This window comes from Emiliania huxleyi (assembly GCF_000372725.1).
Source record: "Emiliania huxleyi CCMP1516 unplaced genomic scaffold EMIHUscaffold_46, whole genome shotgun sequence".
NCBI classification, from domain to species: domain Eukaryota; phylum Haptophyta; order Isochrysidales; family Noelaerhabdaceae; genus Emiliania; species Emiliania huxleyi.
This window is the reverse complement of record NW_005198537.1, coordinates 16,028-31,686: the sequence shown is the minus strand read 5'-3', so window position 1 is coordinate 31,686 and position 15,659 is coordinate 16,028. Positions and strand designations below refer to the sequence as shown.

The 15,659-nt window shown below is 64.2% G+C and overlaps 4 protein-coding genes across 4 annotated transcripts; 1 reads left to right on the top strand and 3 right to left on the bottom strand.

Annotated features, from left to right (window-relative positions):
- Nucleotides 1–1,905: 1,905 nt before the first annotated feature.
- EMIHUDRAFT_464350 (hypothetical protein) lies at nt 1,906–2,809 on the bottom strand (the record flags this gene model as incomplete). The annotated part of the gene is made up of 2 exons (XM_005768290.1): nt 1,906–2,406; nt 2,594–2,809. The coding sequence occupies 2 exons, from the start codon at nt 2,807–2,809 to the stop codon at nt 1,906–1,908; spliced, it is 717 nt and encodes a 238-aa protein (XP_005768347.1).
- Nucleotides 2,810–7,768: 4,959 nt separating this feature from the next.
- Nucleotides 7,769–8,852, top strand: EMIHUDRAFT_421851 (hypothetical protein). Its single transcript, XM_005768289.1, has 3 exons — nt 7,769–7,879; nt 7,980–8,152; nt 8,427–8,852. The coding sequence occupies exons 1-3, from the start codon at nt 7,780–7,782 to the stop codon at nt 8,517–8,519; spliced, it is 366 nt and encodes a 121-aa protein (XP_005768346.1). The 5' UTR covers nt 7,769–7,779; the 3' UTR covers nt 8,520–8,852.
- A 167-nt stretch (nt 8,853–9,019) lies between these two features.
- EMIHUDRAFT_210836 (hypothetical protein) lies at nt 9,020–10,337 on the bottom strand (the record flags this gene model as incomplete). Its single annotated transcript, XM_005768288.1, has 3 exons — nt 9,020–9,470; nt 9,540–9,748; nt 9,882–10,337. The coding sequence occupies 3 exons, from the start codon at nt 10,335–10,337 to the stop codon at nt 9,020–9,022; spliced, it is 1,116 nt and encodes a 371-aa protein (XP_005768345.1).
- A 3,843-nt stretch (nt 10,338–14,180) lies between these two features.
- Nucleotides 14,181–15,233, bottom strand: EMIHUDRAFT_102996 (hypothetical protein; the record flags this gene model as incomplete). The annotated part of the gene is made up of 1 exon (XM_005768287.1): nt 14,181–15,233. One exon carries the CDS (start codon nt 15,231–15,233, stop codon nt 14,181–14,183), a length of 1,053 nt encoding a protein of 350 aa, XP_005768344.1.
- Nucleotides 15,234–15,659: the final 426 nt, after the last annotated feature.

The following is a 15,659-nucleotide window of genomic DNA, read 5'->3' as shown; positions in this document are numbered from 1 at the left end:
TTGCGAGGGCGGCGGCGGCGCCGCAAGCGGACGCGACGGGCCAGGAGGCTCTCGCTCCTCGGGCAGGCGCCTCGCTGAGCGCTGAGCACGACGCCCTCGTCGGCGAGGCTGGAGAGGCGGGACCACGGCGCGGCGCACGCTTAAAGCAGAGCGGCTGCGGGGCGGCGGCCTCGCCGTCGTCCGGCCGCACGCACCCGCGCACACGCGCGCGCCCGCCACCCTTTCCACAGAGACGGGGTGGCAATGAGCGGCCGCGGCTGGCCCGCGAGTGGCGACGGTGCCGCCCGCCGGCCGAGCCGCGCGTGGGCAGCGCGCAGAGGCCGCGCGAGCGGCCATGCCGTGGTGCTGGCGGCGCTGCGCCCGGTGAGTGAGTGAGCGACGGCGACAGCTCTGAGCTCAGCCGCACATCGCCTCGGGCACACCGACAGGGCGGGCATGCGACCAGGGCGTGCGCCGGAGCGAGCGCCAACGCCGCTCGCCGAGCTGCCGTCGAGGCAGTGGAAGGCGCCGCGGACTGGGTCGCGGCGCGATCGGCAGCACGCGCCGGCAGGGGCGAGCCGAGCGTGCCCCGCCGACGGCGGAGGTGTTGCCGGGTCCACTCGCCGGGCGCCGGGACAAGGGGAGCGCGCTGCCGCCACAGCGGCGGGTCGCACTGCAGACCGCCACGTTTCCGTAGAGTAGTCGGCGGCGGGCGATTCCCGACAGCACGTCGCGTGAGGCGAGACAGCAGCGGCGGCGGCGTGCGAGGGCAGCGGCGCCGCCGCAAAGCGGGCGCGACGGGTCAGGAGGCTCTCGCCCTTCGGGCAAGCGCCTTGCCGCGAGCGCCGAACCCGACGCCCTCGTCGGTGCGGCTGGAGAAGTGATTCTGGCGCAGCGCGCACTCGAGGCGGCGGCGGTGGCGGCAGCCTCGCCGTCGCCCTCGAGAGTGGTCCAGCCGCACACACACGTGAGCGCTCGCCGCCCCCCCCCCCCCCCAGAGAGAGGCGGTCGGGCGATGAGCGCCCGCGGCTGGCGCACAAGCAGCGATAGTGCTGCCCGCCCGCTGAGCCGTGAGTGGGCAGCGCCCAGGCAGCGCGAGCAGCCACGCCGCGGCGCTGACGGCGCCGCGCCCGGCGCACCAGCGAGTCGCACACCGCCTCGGGCCCACGGGCAATCTGTGCAGCGGGTGTGCGGCCGAAGATGCCTCCGGAGCGTGCATCGAAGTGTGCGCCAACGCCGACAAACATGGCGATCTGGCGATGCGCAGCGGCCGCGCGGCGCTCCACATGGCAGTCGCGGCCCAGCCAGAAGAGTCGGGAAGCCGCAGCGGGCTTCGGGCTGATGCGGGCCACGAGCGGGCGCCGCTGCGAGCACGGCAGCCACGGCAGAGCCATGCGAGGATCCCGTCTCCAGCGAAACTCCCCTTCCTCAAAATCAATCCCAAACTTCGACGAGGCGAGAGAGCGCGCACAGACTGACGTCAGCTACGCTCCTGAAGGACACCTCTGAAAGGCACCTTCGTCTGAGGACGGCGTCTGAAGACGACGGCCTCTGGTCAGATTCGGTCTCGTCGCTAGACTCCGATTTCTCTTTGTCAGGCCATGTGCCGCTCGCTCGTCCGCCCAAGTGACTTGGACGCGCGGTCGAGGGCACCCCACCGTTCCTGGGGCGCGCTGGCGCTCACCGCTGGCGCTCACCAGCGGTCACCCCCCACCCATCCACCCTTTTGTCTTTGAGGCTGTCGCTCCGAGAAAACTTGTCTCGCAGCTGCGAGAAATTACCATGTAGGATGAGCCTGATGACAGCCCCCCGAGTCAGGGGCATGGAGCGTCAGGCCACGTGCACGTCAGGCCAACACGACGTGCGGCTCTGTCGTGTGTCACGGCCGGCACAATCCTCTAAGAGGGCGGTCGCGGCGGCTGGCTCTCACAGACTCGCCATCACCGCCTCGCGATCCCATGCGAGAGACGCGGCGGCCGCCACCTGCGCGCGGATCGGCTCGAAGCGGCCGGCGTGGAGCCAGCCCTGCAGCGCCGGCTCCACCTCCGCCCTCACGCGCTGCGCCGCGGGCAGCTTTTCCATCTCGGCCAGCCACTTGGCCAGCCGCGGGTGCTCGGCTCCCACAAGAGTCGGCCAGCCAAAGGCGTGCTCGAGGCAAAAGGGGAGCAGCAGCGCGAGGGTGGGATAGAGGGCGCAGTCCGCCTCGGTCAGCGCGGCGCCGGCGGCGTAAGGGCCGACGACGAGCCCCTCGAGCACGCCAACCTGCTTGGCCACTTCCCTCAGCTTGGCGGCGCGTGCCGGCGCGTCGATCAGCTCGACGCCCTTGTAGCCGCAGCCCTGGTTGGCGGTCACCGCCGGGTCGGACGAGTTTGGCGACGCGATGTACAGGTCGTGGATCGAGTTGAGAAGAAGGGCGCGGGCACGCGCCTGGCGGGCGGCGGCGACGACGACGTCAGAAACGCGGAGCGGGCAGCGGCGGCTGTGGCGGTGGTGGAGAGGGCGGCGGCTGTGGCGGCTTTGCATTGGCTGAGGTTGGCGGCGGTGCCTCTGGCGTCTCGGCCAGTAGACTCGGGCCAGAGTCACGGTACTTGTCCGCGAGGAAAGCGGAGATGACCCGGCTCTCGTAGAGCGCGCTTCCGTCTGGAAGGAGCAGCGTCGGGATCTTGCATTGCGGGTTGAGCGCCCGATAGGCGTCGCTGCTCATGCCGCCATAGTCGGCCGGCGTACTGATGTCGATCTGGTCCTCGAGGCCCTTGAGGTAGATGAGGAGCCGGATCCTGGCTGGGTTGTTGCCGACTGGGACGTGGATCAGGGTGAGCTTGCTTGACATGTGGATATGCTTTTCGACTCGTCAAGACTTCGCTCGGCGTGGGGCATGCTCATCGAGATGGAGCCGACTGCACACCTCAGTTTGTCCTCCGCCCTCACGACGGCTGCTGCCTCCGCCTCCTCCGAGGACGTGTCGCTACCCGAGCCTCGACTCGTATGCCTCCTCGTCGCCAACTATACCGTGCGACCTGCGGCATCTCCTGTCGCCCCGCCTGACTGAGTGCGACTCATCTCCGACCTCGACTCGTCTGCAGCCCCGCCGGCGACGACCCAGTCGGTCGACTGCCTTTGCTGTCGCCCCACCTATGCTGGTCTCGCTTCGACGCATGCACCGCCTCGTGGGAGGTTGGTCACGGGCGACCGTCTGCTTCCCCTGACACACTCTGCTGTCGCTCCCCCCGAGAGCGTCTCATCTCGCTCACCTTCTACCCGAGACCAGACTCGTGTGCCGCCTCTAGCTCTCGCTCACCTTCTACCTGAGACCAGACTCGTGCGCCGCCTCTACTCGAGTAGCTCTCGGCTGCTACCCACGCCTCTCTCGGGCATGTCCTCCGCACTCTCGACGGCTACTACCGCCGCCTCCTCTGAGGACGTGTCGCTACCCAAGCCTCGATTCGTGTGCCTCCTCGTCACCAACTATGCCGTGCGACCACTCGTGGGAGGTTGGCCACAGGCGACCGGCTGCATCCCCTGACACACTCAGCTGTCGCTCCCCCCGAGAGCGTCTCATCTCGCTCACCTTCTACCCCTTACCAGACTCGTGCGCCGCCTCCAGCTCTCAGCTGCTACCCACGCCTCTCTTGAGCATGTCCTCCGCCCTCTCGACGGCTACTGCCGCCGCCTCCTCCGAGGACGTGTCGCTACCCGAGCCTCGACTCGCGTGCCTCCTCGTCACCAACTATACCGTGCGACCACCAAATCTCCTATCGTCCCGCATGAGTGCGGCTCATCTCCATCCTCGACTCGTCTGCCGCCTCGCCGGCGACGAACCAGCTCCAGCTGCCGCTGCTGTCGCCCCACCACGCACGTCTCGCATCGTTTCATGCACCGTCTCGTGGGAGATTGCAAGCATCCTGCTGCCCACGGTCTCGGGAGTCGCTCCGCTTTAGTAGATCTCGTCTCGACCTTCATCTATTTGAGCACCGCCTCGTGCGTCGCAAAAGAGAAAGCGTGGTGGGCCCGCACCTTCACCTCCGCCGCCGTCACTCACCACCACTACCCTTGCCGCCACTACCGAGCCCTCCATCCCCCTGCCTGCATTCCCCTGCGTCACCCAGCCACGCCTTTCCAGCGCTCGCTCACACAAGCTTGTGCGCTATGGAATAAATGGAACGCGCCATCCATGGTTGTATCTTTTCCCCGGAGGCTATGGTGAACAGATTATAACCACACGTTACCAAGCCCACACACATCAACCCCGCACACAAATACACACACGCTCGACAACGCCGTCAGTGTGTAAGCTCCCTCAAAGCCTCTTGCTGCAGTCGGTCTGCGTAACCTCAGCAGCCGAAGACGCCCCCGCCTCCTTGTTGTCTCGCTCTTGCCGCTCTGTCGTGCTGGTCCTTGCAGACATATCACCAGCAATCTCCGAAAACCTCGCACCGGCAGTCGTATTTCGCATGTGGTTCTGCAACGTGTGCAGTGACGTCACTGCCAGCTGGGCAAGCACACTACTAGTCCGATCCGCAAAGGCGTCACGCACACTCTTCTCCGCAAAGTTGCCTTGAAAACCGGCATTGTACCACATCTGCTTCACTGATTCCAGCTGGGAAAGCAGATCCTCGGCGGCAACCAAGATCTCTCCCGCCTCATCAAGATCTGAATCCGTACTCTGCTCTCCGTCTTGTAGGTTATGCATGTGCTTCCCGATCGCAGCCAGTGTGTAATGATAGGCCAGCATCGCTCGCGCGTACAGCACAGACATTCGTGCGTGGTTGCCGTCCTCATGCTCCTGCTCAGCCACGTTAGTGAGCGCATTGCGGACACACCTGCGCCGGTTCGCAGCCGCTGCATCCTGGAGCACCGGACCCTGGAGCCACACCCGTATAAACCTCGGTTCGACCTCGCGGTGCGAACACGTAGCATGCAGAAGCATGTGCAATCGCAGCTTGTCCCGCATGTCGTCGCACCATCCCATCCCCGTCTACACCGTCGTCCACAATTGAACCGCGTTGCGAAGGCGCTGACAAGTCAGCTCCTCCCTTCGAGACATCGGCCTCGGCCCGAGAATCACCGTCACGGCGCTTCGACGTCTCGCCCTTCTCCGACGACTCGTCGTGGACGACGCGGCCGTGCCTCGACCGGCTACACCCACAGCTCCATCCTCGTCACCTCGCTCGCGACGATCCCTCTCCACCAACGGCCTCAATGTGGTGCTCAGATTCGAATGCAACTGGTCACGCTCGACCGGCTCGCTGATCACCGGCAGGACGGCGACCGAGTGCGGCGCCTCGCCGGCCGCGTCGCTCCCGCCGGCGCCGTCCGTGTCTCCCAACGGAGGCATCGCGTTTCGAACCACAACGGACTGCGCGCTCCGCATTTCGAACCACCAAAACTCGCTGCACCCAGGTGCAGGTGCAGGTGCAGGTGCAACAAGTTTGCGCCCGGCCCTCTAGCGCCGCGCGCTGGCCCCGGCTGCGTCCCCGCGCGGCCTGCCCGACGGCGTGGCGCCCGCCCTCCACCCACCTCCCCGCGCGGGGCCGCTCCGGGGCGACCCGGGCGCCCTCCGACCAAACTGCTCTATTACTATCATATAACAGTATTTGTGTACAACTAGCAGCGCGCACGCGCGCCGTATTTGTTTTCCGGTCTGCTTCCCGTCGGTTTCCCTCCTCGCACTGGGAGCACTTGGAGTGCAGTCTAAATAAAAACGGACCCCTACTGTGAGACGGGTAAAAAGGAACAGGTCCCCGCCGCCCGTGCGATCTTTGTGCAGGGTACTTTGTGGGGACAAAGGAGTTTTTATCTACACATATCACTCTGAATCAATCATCCCAGAGTGGTTCAATAACATGCCGCCTCTCGAGCGGAGCACTATCGCCACGTGCGCGGAAGTTGCGCGTGTAGTTGTTCCACTGCTCATTCTGCTCCTCAAGGCTGCCGGTGAGCTCCTTGCATGTGTGCTCCCTGTACCACCGCGCGCGGTGCCGACGATATGCTTTCTGCCCGTGCTCACCGAGGTCGTACTCGGAGCGCTCCGGTGGTTTGCCCTCGGTGACAGCCACGTCGGCTGGCGGATCGCGCGCCCACTCCGGATTGGCGACGCTGGTGTCGAGTAGCTCGTATTTGCACGCGAGGGTGCGCGACGTGTCCTTGTAGTAATAGTACGGCATGTCGCCCTCGTCAAACGCCTGCAGGAGGCCGTTGCTGCCACTCGTCGTTGGCGGCGGCGGCGGCAGCGTACCTGCGCTCCTGTGCTGCGCCTCGAGCTCGAGCCTGCGCTGCTGCTGTTGCGTCTCCAGATCTGGGAAGGCGCCCAATCCGATGCAGTGGCCAGCCGCGTACTTGGCACAATACGCACATGGCTCTGCGGAGCCGGACATCACGTTAACCAGTGATTGCGACCAGCGCGGTGTGCACGCCGGCGAGCAATCATAGGCCTTGTGCAGCTGCAGCGCCTGGGGGAGCTGCGTCGACGGGTGCGGGACCGCGGCGCAGCCAGTGCCGCGGCGAGGCCTCCGGCTGGTTGCGGCGGGCGGCTTGCTGCTCGCTGCATGGCGAAAAACTCGTCTCGCCACACACCAAGGGCGTATGCTCTGGCGAGACGTGAGGCGCATGCGCCCAGGAGGGGAGGGGGCATGTGTAACGACGCTGCTAGAGATGCCTTTCGGGGCCCAGAGACAAAACTTCTGATGCCATGCGTGACCTAGTAGTGTCCCCAGCTATGGGCGTGTCCACGTTGGAGCCAGGTGTGGTGTGGGCGCGAGAATAGCTCCGCCGTTCATGGAGGCAACCGATGCGAGTCGACTGGTGTGTGTCGTCGTGGTTTCGTATCAAGAATACTCACTCACTCACGCGAGGAAACACTCCCGCCTGCTGTGCAAAGAAGAAAGAAGTGCGTGTCTCACTGCGCTCGCCCCAGCACCGACTCTTCACGAAAACCATCGCTTTCGGCGGCAGAATTCTTACTGAGAGCAAAAAGAAAGTGCGGAGAAAAGCGGTTCAGGGCGGGAATGGCGGCAACGGGCTACGTACCACCCCCCACGCGAGGGGGGCGCGACGGCGAGCGCCTCACCGCGATGCAGGTGGCGGTGCGAGAGGCAACCAACGCAGCCAGAAAGGCCTCGAAGACGATCACGTGGACGGCCGCCGAATGGCGCAAGACGAACGCGCCCGCGTGGAGGGGCGGCGCCGCCGGGGATCGCTCCTGCCTGAGAAGCTCACGCTTGTTTGTATTGAGGGTGGCATCTCCTCATCATCACGCGCCAAGCGGGAGGGAAGTGGACGGGGCCCTGAGCCGACCTATTATAACACAGGTGTAGGGGGGGTGAACGAAAGAAAAAAGAAAACAGTGGGGCAGACCTACCGGAAAGGCGCAGAAGGGAAGAAGAAAGCCCAAATCACGGCGTCGTGATTTCTTGTTGGTCTTCAAAAATCTCTCTCAGAAGGGGGCGGTGAAAGAAAAAACATAGAGGGGGCGTTCCGCCGCTAGGGGACACCCAAAGCGCAGAACCAACCCTCGGAGACCCGTGTTTACTTTAAGGCCCTTGCCCTGCGAATGCGCACCCCCGGGGCTAGGGCTCTCTAGCCCGTAACCCGATCCCGATCATCCGGCCCGCTGGGTGCGCTTAGCTCCCCGGCCCTGGATGTGAGGTTACCGACTGCACTCCAAGTGCTCCGAGTGCTTGTCTCACTGCGCTCGCCCCAGCACCGACTCTTCACGAAAACCATCGCTTTCGGCGGCAGAATTCTTACTGAGAGCAAAAAGAAAGTGCGGAGAAAAGCTTTCCTCGCCGAAGAAGAGTCGGCATGCTGCGAGCCTCGGTCCACAGAGGCTCCTCCAGGCTGACTGCGGCCGCATTGGCGCGGCCAGCGCCGGCCGTGGGCGGCGTGCGGCGCCTGACAGACCGTGAGCCGCGCCCCGGCCCGCCCGCGACGCGCCCGGGAGCCTGCGGCGGCGCGCGCACAGCGGAGCTTTCCCCCCTCACCGCGCCGTGACTGTGCAAAAGGGATCCCGGAGAACGAGGAGCAGTCGACTGGCATGGAGAAGAAGGAGGAAATGCAGACGCCAGACATCTTCTGGAGCCGCGAGCCGATCACGGGGCACAAGGGGACAAAGGACAACCCAGCCATCGTCCCCTCGTACAACGAGTCGCGTGTGGTGGGTCTCGAGACGCATTCGGTGCGTGCTGCACCCGCCGCCTTGCGAGCCCCCAGTCTTCACGGAGACGCGCGCGGTCGCGCAGCACTTCTCGCGGCGCGGTACCACAGGAGTTTCGGCGCTGCCCGCCTGCGCACTTTTGCTCTTTGCTGCGTCACCCACGCATATGCGGACCCATAGCATATACCACGAGCCCTCCCGCCTTTCCCGCCGCGGCTGGACGGGCTGGTGGGAGGAGCAGAGGGAGAGGTCTCACCACAGTCCCCTCCCTGCTCGCCCTCCCTCCCTCCTGTAGGGCGTCATTTGGTTCCGGTTGGTCAAGGGGCCGCTGCACCTTGTGTGCGGGCAGTACTTCAAGCTCAACCAGATTGAGGGCGGCGACCACTGAGTGGGCGGCACTGGCGGACGCAGCGGGGCTCAGTGCCGGCGGGGGTGTGAGCGAGGGCTCCGCCACCGAGGCATTCCACATGTGCTTGCCTCCTTCCACACCATCAACCCTTCGGTCCGTTCTTCTTTCCTGCGCTGCCATGCCGCTCCTCGCCGCCAATCGTACCTAGAGTCTTCACCATAGCACCATCCCCCGCCCCTCCCTTGTCTTGTGTGTCTGAATCATCCTCTCTCTCTCCCTCTCTCTTTCTCTGCAGGGCGCCCCCGCGTATGCGTCGGAAGGCATGACATCCCCGTGTCTCTCTTCGCTTTACGCTGCACGCGGTGTGTCTCATTGAGGAAAAACACCTCCTATGGCGCTGTTCACACATCTCTACACTCTCTGCTGTGAGTGCCCGTGGTATTTCGATTCATTTTTCCGTCGCCGGCTGTGCCTTTAGATGCCCTTACACATCACTGAAGTACAGTCTACACGCCACAGTGACGCCCCACGGCCACGAATCACCCCGGCTTGAAGACCGTGACGTAGAGTGACTCTGGCTCCCGCACCTCTTGCTCCAGCCAGCAGCGCGTCGGATTCTCACGCGCATTCCTCTGCGCCCGTGCCGTCGACATGGCTTCGGCGGCCGTAATTGCGTCCCGAAAGCTTTGGGGCAGCTCCGGGCCGAGGCGTGTCGAGTGGTGGACGGCGTCTCGGGGGATACCAGCATGCTCCGCCACCGCCACAAACTCGTCATAGTCGTAGATCCAGCGATGATCGTAGTTTCGAAAGATATTGTTGACGACCCGCGCGGCCGAGTAGGGCGGCCCCTTGCCGATCCCCGTGGGGGGAAATCGCGCCGCGTGCTGCTGCAAGAAGGGGTCCGTCTTCCGGTTCACGTAGCCCGACAGATACTTTTCGAGATCCGGCGTCGTGATCCGAATGACGCCGCCCGGTCTCAGCAGCCGGTACCTGCGTGCACACGTGCAGCGTCAAGCAGTGGCCGCCAGCGCCTCGGCGCTCGGGTGCCCAGGGCCGCACATTTCGCGCAAGAAGGCCGAGCCGTCCGCGGGGAGGACATGCTCGAACATGTGCTCCGAGTAGACCGCGTCGAACGATCCGTCCTCGAACGGCCAGCGGCGGCCGGCCTCTTGCCGAAGGATGAGTCGGCCAGTGCGCCAGTCCTCACAGATGAAGCCGGCGGGAAGCCCGGTGAATACCATGTCAGCGTTAAGCCAGCCGTCGCCACACTGCCAACGGGGTGGGTGGTGGAGTGAAGCAGAGGCAGCGGGCTGTCCTTAGGGCTAATGGCTAGATCAGCGGGGCTGTCGGGCAACGGTGCGGGCCACTCTTTGGAGCCTTGTTCCACCAGTCGCCTCCGACCTGCAGGTAGCGAACGCCATTCTCGGCGAGCTCGACCCGGGTCACGTTGGTGCCTTCGACTCGTCGCTGGTTACAGTCGCCGCTCTCCTCGCATGGCGACGACGGTGTGATGTCGGCTGGGCTGAAGTAGCATACGTTGCAGCTCTCCGGGTGTCCATCCGGCAGCGTCCTGCACTTATACCCGTGGACGTGCAGCGGCTCGAGCTGCGGCGCTGGTTGTGCGCTTTCACGCTGCGGCTGCAGATGGCGGGAAACGCTGGCCAAACGACCCGAGATTGCATCTTCTGCATTCTGTTCGTCAGTCTGCCACAGCTCCCTCACGGCAGTTTTGGTTGGTGGAGCATTGGACGCGGTTGGTGCGGGCACCTCTGTCCTCACCGGCACCGACATGACAGGGTAGATGAGGCAAAAGGTGCAGGCAACGAGGGCGCCGAGCACGAGCTTGTCAAACAGCATCTTTTAGAAGGGGTGCGCGAACGGCGAGGAGCTTCGCACGCGTCAACTTGCGGCTCAACTTTCCCGATGGGACTGTAGCGACGGTAGCCTGTACGTACTTTTAGCTTACTGGGAGAAAAGAGAGAGGGGGTACAAGAATGTTCACAGCCTTGTTATTCACAGATGGGTAGATAAGAAAAAGAAGCTGACGTCGCAGACAGTGAGGGTGTGAGAGGCGGACCTAAGGAAGGTCCTACATCTCTTTACCACCCCTGACCGAGCTCCCGCGCTCGACAGACTTTGGTACGCTTTCTACAGCAATGCTCTCCGTCCTCGACATTTCTCATTTGTTTGATGCCTGCCTGCCTTCTCAGGAGTTGTCGGCACGTCGGCGGCGGCGGCGGCTGATGCTTGGCGAGCACGGCTGGGAGCGGTTCACAGAGTGAGAGACAGACCCAGGGAAGGTCTTTCACTACGGCTTTACGGCTTTACCTTCAGCCCCTGCCCTGTGCCCGAGCTCAGGCTCGACAGAGGTCGGTTTGAACATTGTGCTTAGCGTGTGGACCACTTGTTCGATGTCCCGCGTCGGCGTGTGATTCACACGCCGCCACACCATTTTCCCCGAAAGAAAAGGAAGGAGGGAGAGCTGTCGATCACAGACTGATCTGTTACACAGAGCGATCGGGTGGGCTCCGTGCCTCCGTCACATCGCCAGAGTCGAGTGACCCGCGCGCGCCACAGAACCACACAGTCGAGGCCCAAATCGCCCGGCCAATCAAAATTGGCGCCACCAGCACACACCGCACAGTCAGGCCAATGACAACGGTCTGTGCACACTGCTGTTGCAAAATGGCGTGAGCAAGCAAGCCTGCGAGCTGGACTAGAAGCGGGTGCTGGGCCAACTAGACGTCCATGTCGTATGCTGCTGGAGAGGGAGCGGCAGCTCTCTGCCGCCGCTTTGAGCGCACCTCAACCTCCTCCTCGACGGGATTGCCAAACATCGCCTCCTGCACGTGCAGCGCACGGGCAAGCCGCAAAAAGTCGAAGTCTGTACTCTCGTCGACCACGGCAGCCTCACTCTGCATAGGGAAAGGGACGTGAGGAGTTGGATGCTGAGGTGCAGATCTGGTGGTGGGCAGAGAGAAAAAGTGGGCGGGGAACGGGCCTGCTCGTCCAGATACTCGACGAGCATCGCATCGTACGCGCCCTCGATCCATGCGGGCGGAGTTGCCTCGCTGCCGAGGTTCTCTAGGCAGGCCGCCACAATCGCTTGCTTGAGCTCGGCGCAAGTTGAGGCTGCCGCCGTCGGAACAGCGAGGTTAAATGTTCCGCTCTCGAGGTTGATGCTCACCCTCCACTTTGCACCCGCACGAGGCTTGCCTGAGTGAGCGCGCCCCCCCTTGTGCGGGGCGGCCGGCTCGCCCATCGTGGACGGCGAAAACTCGCGCGTGAACCCTGGCTCGGGCGCCCGCCCCACCGCGCCGCGGAGGCAGCCGAGCCACGTGCGTGAGCCAGACCGCTGCTTGCAAACGAGGACAACGAGAGCAATTGAGAAGAGGACGACCATCACCAGGGCCACCACGGCTTGCGGCGGGATTTTGTGGGTCAGGTCCTCCAACTCTGTGACGGCGCTGCCGAAGGCCGAGTTCCCATACTTCGGTGGCAGCGGGTTCGGCGGTGGCGAGGGCGGCGCTTTCGGCAGCTCCCTGCGGGGCCAGGGTGGGAGGAATAGCGTAAGCTCTCTCTATCATCACCCACTTAGCAATGCTAGAGCGCCGTCTAGTGGAGCGGGGCGATAACGTTGTGCTGCCTGCATTTGAGCGCTGTCAGCTCCGGTCCTCGACCTCGCACCACCACCGCAACGGAAGGAACTCCGGCCGAAGGGAGAGTAATCAGATCAAGCAAGACCTGCCGGCTACCCATCGGGGTCTTTTCCAGGAAGCGTGCGTTCTCCTGCGAGGTTCAGGCGTACCAGGGAAGATGAGCAAGGCGAGCGAGGCGGTGGCAACGGCGACGCTCTGCTGCGGTCGGCGCGGCGCGTCGGAAGGGGAAAAGAGGGCGAGTGACGTGGCAAGCGGGGAGAAGGGGCGGGCACGCGCCGCCCGGACTACGGTGACGTCGCTGCTGAAGCCCGGCGAGAGCGAGGATAGCGCGAGGGTGAGCACGTAGTTCGGCGACCACCTCGCCGGCTCGATCGAGATGCGGAGGTTATCGTACGACCCCTCCGAGTGAGAGCCCACAACTATTGCGTGGCCGCCCAGATGACAGCCGCTCATAGCACGTACCGTCCGCGGCGGCGGCGGAGGCATCGGAGCTGGGCTTGGCGACGGCGGCTTGGGTGGCGGCGGCGGCGAGGGCGGGTATTCCTTGTGACAGACGATTCGCGGCTTGCTTGCGGTGGGCTTCACTAGCTGAAAGACCACCTTGGGAACGCCAGCGCCGCCCGAAACGCCCCCATGGTCGCGGATCAGGTCGAACCGAATCACCGTGCCGCACGGCACGTGGCTGCAGTCTTGCGAGACTTGGTCGACTGCCGCATTCTCAACCATCACGCTGCGCCGCACCGCCTGGCCCGCCTCGTGGAAAGTGACCGAGATCTCGCGGTCGTCCTCCCAGCGGTCGAGCAGCAGCTCTCCGTCCTCGCCGCCGGGCCACGAGTGCCGCACGTGGTAGCGCACGCCGAGGTCGCATTCGTCGGTCTCCGCCTCGTCGTCCCCGCCGTCGCACGAGATGCCCGGACTCGGATTTAGCGAGCCGGTGCCCTTGAGGGTGATGCGGCGACCAAAGTCATCGGTGCCAGCGAGCTCGAGCTTGAGCATGTGCGCCGCCGACTGCACCACCGTTGCACCAGAGAGCTGCTCCACGTGGATGTTGCTGTTGCTTGGCCACCTGCGGGCAGCGGCAGCGGCACCATCCCTCAGGCTTTCCGAGCCTTGGCCCCTACCCCCCCCCTCCCCCCAAACCCCCGGCCCAACGGCCATGGCCACATCGTTCCTGCCCTTCTAGCCTTCCTGGTTCCCATCAGTGGAATAGGCAGGTGCGGGCACGAACGTCATTGTCAGAGTCATCCATGGCCGCCATACAGCAACGTCCACGATGTACACGAAATGCTTGAGTCCTGTGCCCAGATCGTGCCACACGTTCGAGCCGCCCGGGTTGATGCTAGCGCACGGCTGGCCCAGCGCCGCCGGCACGAAGAGCAAGAGGATCGGGCAGAGGCGCATGACGGCGGTGCACGGCGGGCACATGGTCGACTTGTTCGGGCTCGGGGTGGGGGCGGGGGGGGGGGGGGGGGTCTGAGGTTTACACAATCACAGAGTCGTGTTGTCCGAAGTCGCTCTCAAAATTTGTCCCTGGCCTGTCAGCGGTGTAACACATCTGTTCTCTCTCGTTCGTAAAAGAGAGCCTCCCCCCCCACACACAATGCACACGGGCGGGGACCAGTTCCTTTTTACCTATCTCACAGTAGAGAGGTGTCCGTTTTTATTTATTTATTTACACAATGAACACTGAAAATGTGTGTAAAAATAAGGAGAGAGTACAAAAATTTGAAACCTGAAGTGGTACCTTGTAGTGAGCCGTTGGGCTCGGAGTGTGTGATGAAGGGTACGTGAGAACGCACGATCAAAAGAGACGGGGCGGGGATTGATTCCCAAGAGAGCCCCGGCGGGCTTGTGCACATACCTGCGGGGTGCTCCACTGCACCCCACCCACGGGAGCCTCAGCGTGGCCCACATGCGGGCCCCTGCCCCTCTCTGGACATGCGCCCCAAGCACCTCCGCGCGCGCAAGCCCACGGCGTCTATAGCACAACACCCCCGGATGGCATGCGCCTTGGCGGCGGGCGCACCAGTTCTCCGGGCTCTCAGGATGCGCCATGGTGCACACCGGCCGCCGCAACTTCGCCCGCCGCCGCCCTCCTGGCGGACGAGAAGTAGATGACGGAGTGTTCGAGCGAGCCCTGCTGGGCGCAGTCGCTCAGGCGCGGACGAGGTGGGCACGCCGCCCTCCCCTCGGCGGGAGGCTTTGGCTTGACCGGCCGCCGGACGTCGCGAGGCCCGTCCTCGGTGTAGAAGCCGACCAGGATGAGCCGCTCGCCGAGCAGAATGTCGCTGCCGGCGTGGATGAGGTGGCCGTCGTGCACGAGGGCGACGCCGCTGGCGGGGCGGACGACGAGGCCGTCGAGCTGCAGCGACTCGCGGTTGGAGGTGCCCGTGGTGAAGAAGGTGCCGCCACCCGCAAAGGTGCTCGGCGCGGAGAGGCAGCAGTTGAAGGTGAGCGCGGTGTCGTCCGAGTGCAACCGAAGGCCTCGCTGCTCGGTGACGCGGTAGCGCACGATGAAGAGGTTGCCTGGCTTGGGGTACGGGTTCTTCTCGAGCTTGCCCGCCAGATGCGGATAGTGCGCCTTGGCAAACGGAACCAGCCGCCGCTTGATGGCGTCGTAGATGAGCGCCTGGCTCGCGCTGGAGAGCTGGCTGACGCACATGTCTTGCGTCGGCAACGATACGCCTCGACTCTCCCACTTGACGCACGCGCGGCGGGACTCGCTGGCGATGGCTGCGGCGGCTAGAGGGCTCAGGAGCTGCACGGCGTGCAGCTCAGCCGGCACCCTCGGCACCCGGTGGCTTCCTGCCAGCGGGCTGGGCCGGTCGGGGATGCATTGCGATGGACAGTCCAGCTGACCAGGCCAGTACCGAATGGAGAGCGGCACGGGATGCATGTCTCCGGGCATGAAGACGGCTGCCTTGAAGCACGTGCCCGCGCAAATATGCACCGTGTCCAGGGGCGCTCGGCAGAAGGCTGCCCGTGACGCTCCAGCTATCACCACCTTCAATTCCTGGCCGTCCTCTCTGGGTGCCTCCGCATCCGTGAGGCGGGACGGCCAGCACGCCTTGTACGATACGCCCAGGCGCTCCATTTTTGACAGCATCTCGGTTGTCTCGCCCCCGGAAGCACCGGGGGTCAGCGGTCCGTGTCAGCAGTCAAGGCTTCGGCGGCGGCCGACAGAACTTCCGTCTGCTTGACGTCCCACTTTCGGAGAGTCAAAAGTTGGATCATGCGGACACGCGGACACCCTTGAGCCCACCCTTGTGAGCCGAAAGTATTTCTCTTCTGTGGTGTGGTGTACCTTACCTGTACCGGTGTTGGTGCCAGCGCGCCATCGAAGCGCGCCAATCCCGTGCCCAGTGCTGTGCGAGGGAGTTTCGTCGTAAATAAAATTATTTTGTTACTTGCTTGCTTGCTCACGTCGTCCCGCGCGAGGAATGTAGAGCCTACAGCTCTACTTGAGTACAGCGCTCTCCAGCGCTCTATCTAAATCTCTACAGCTCTACACAGTGCTCTT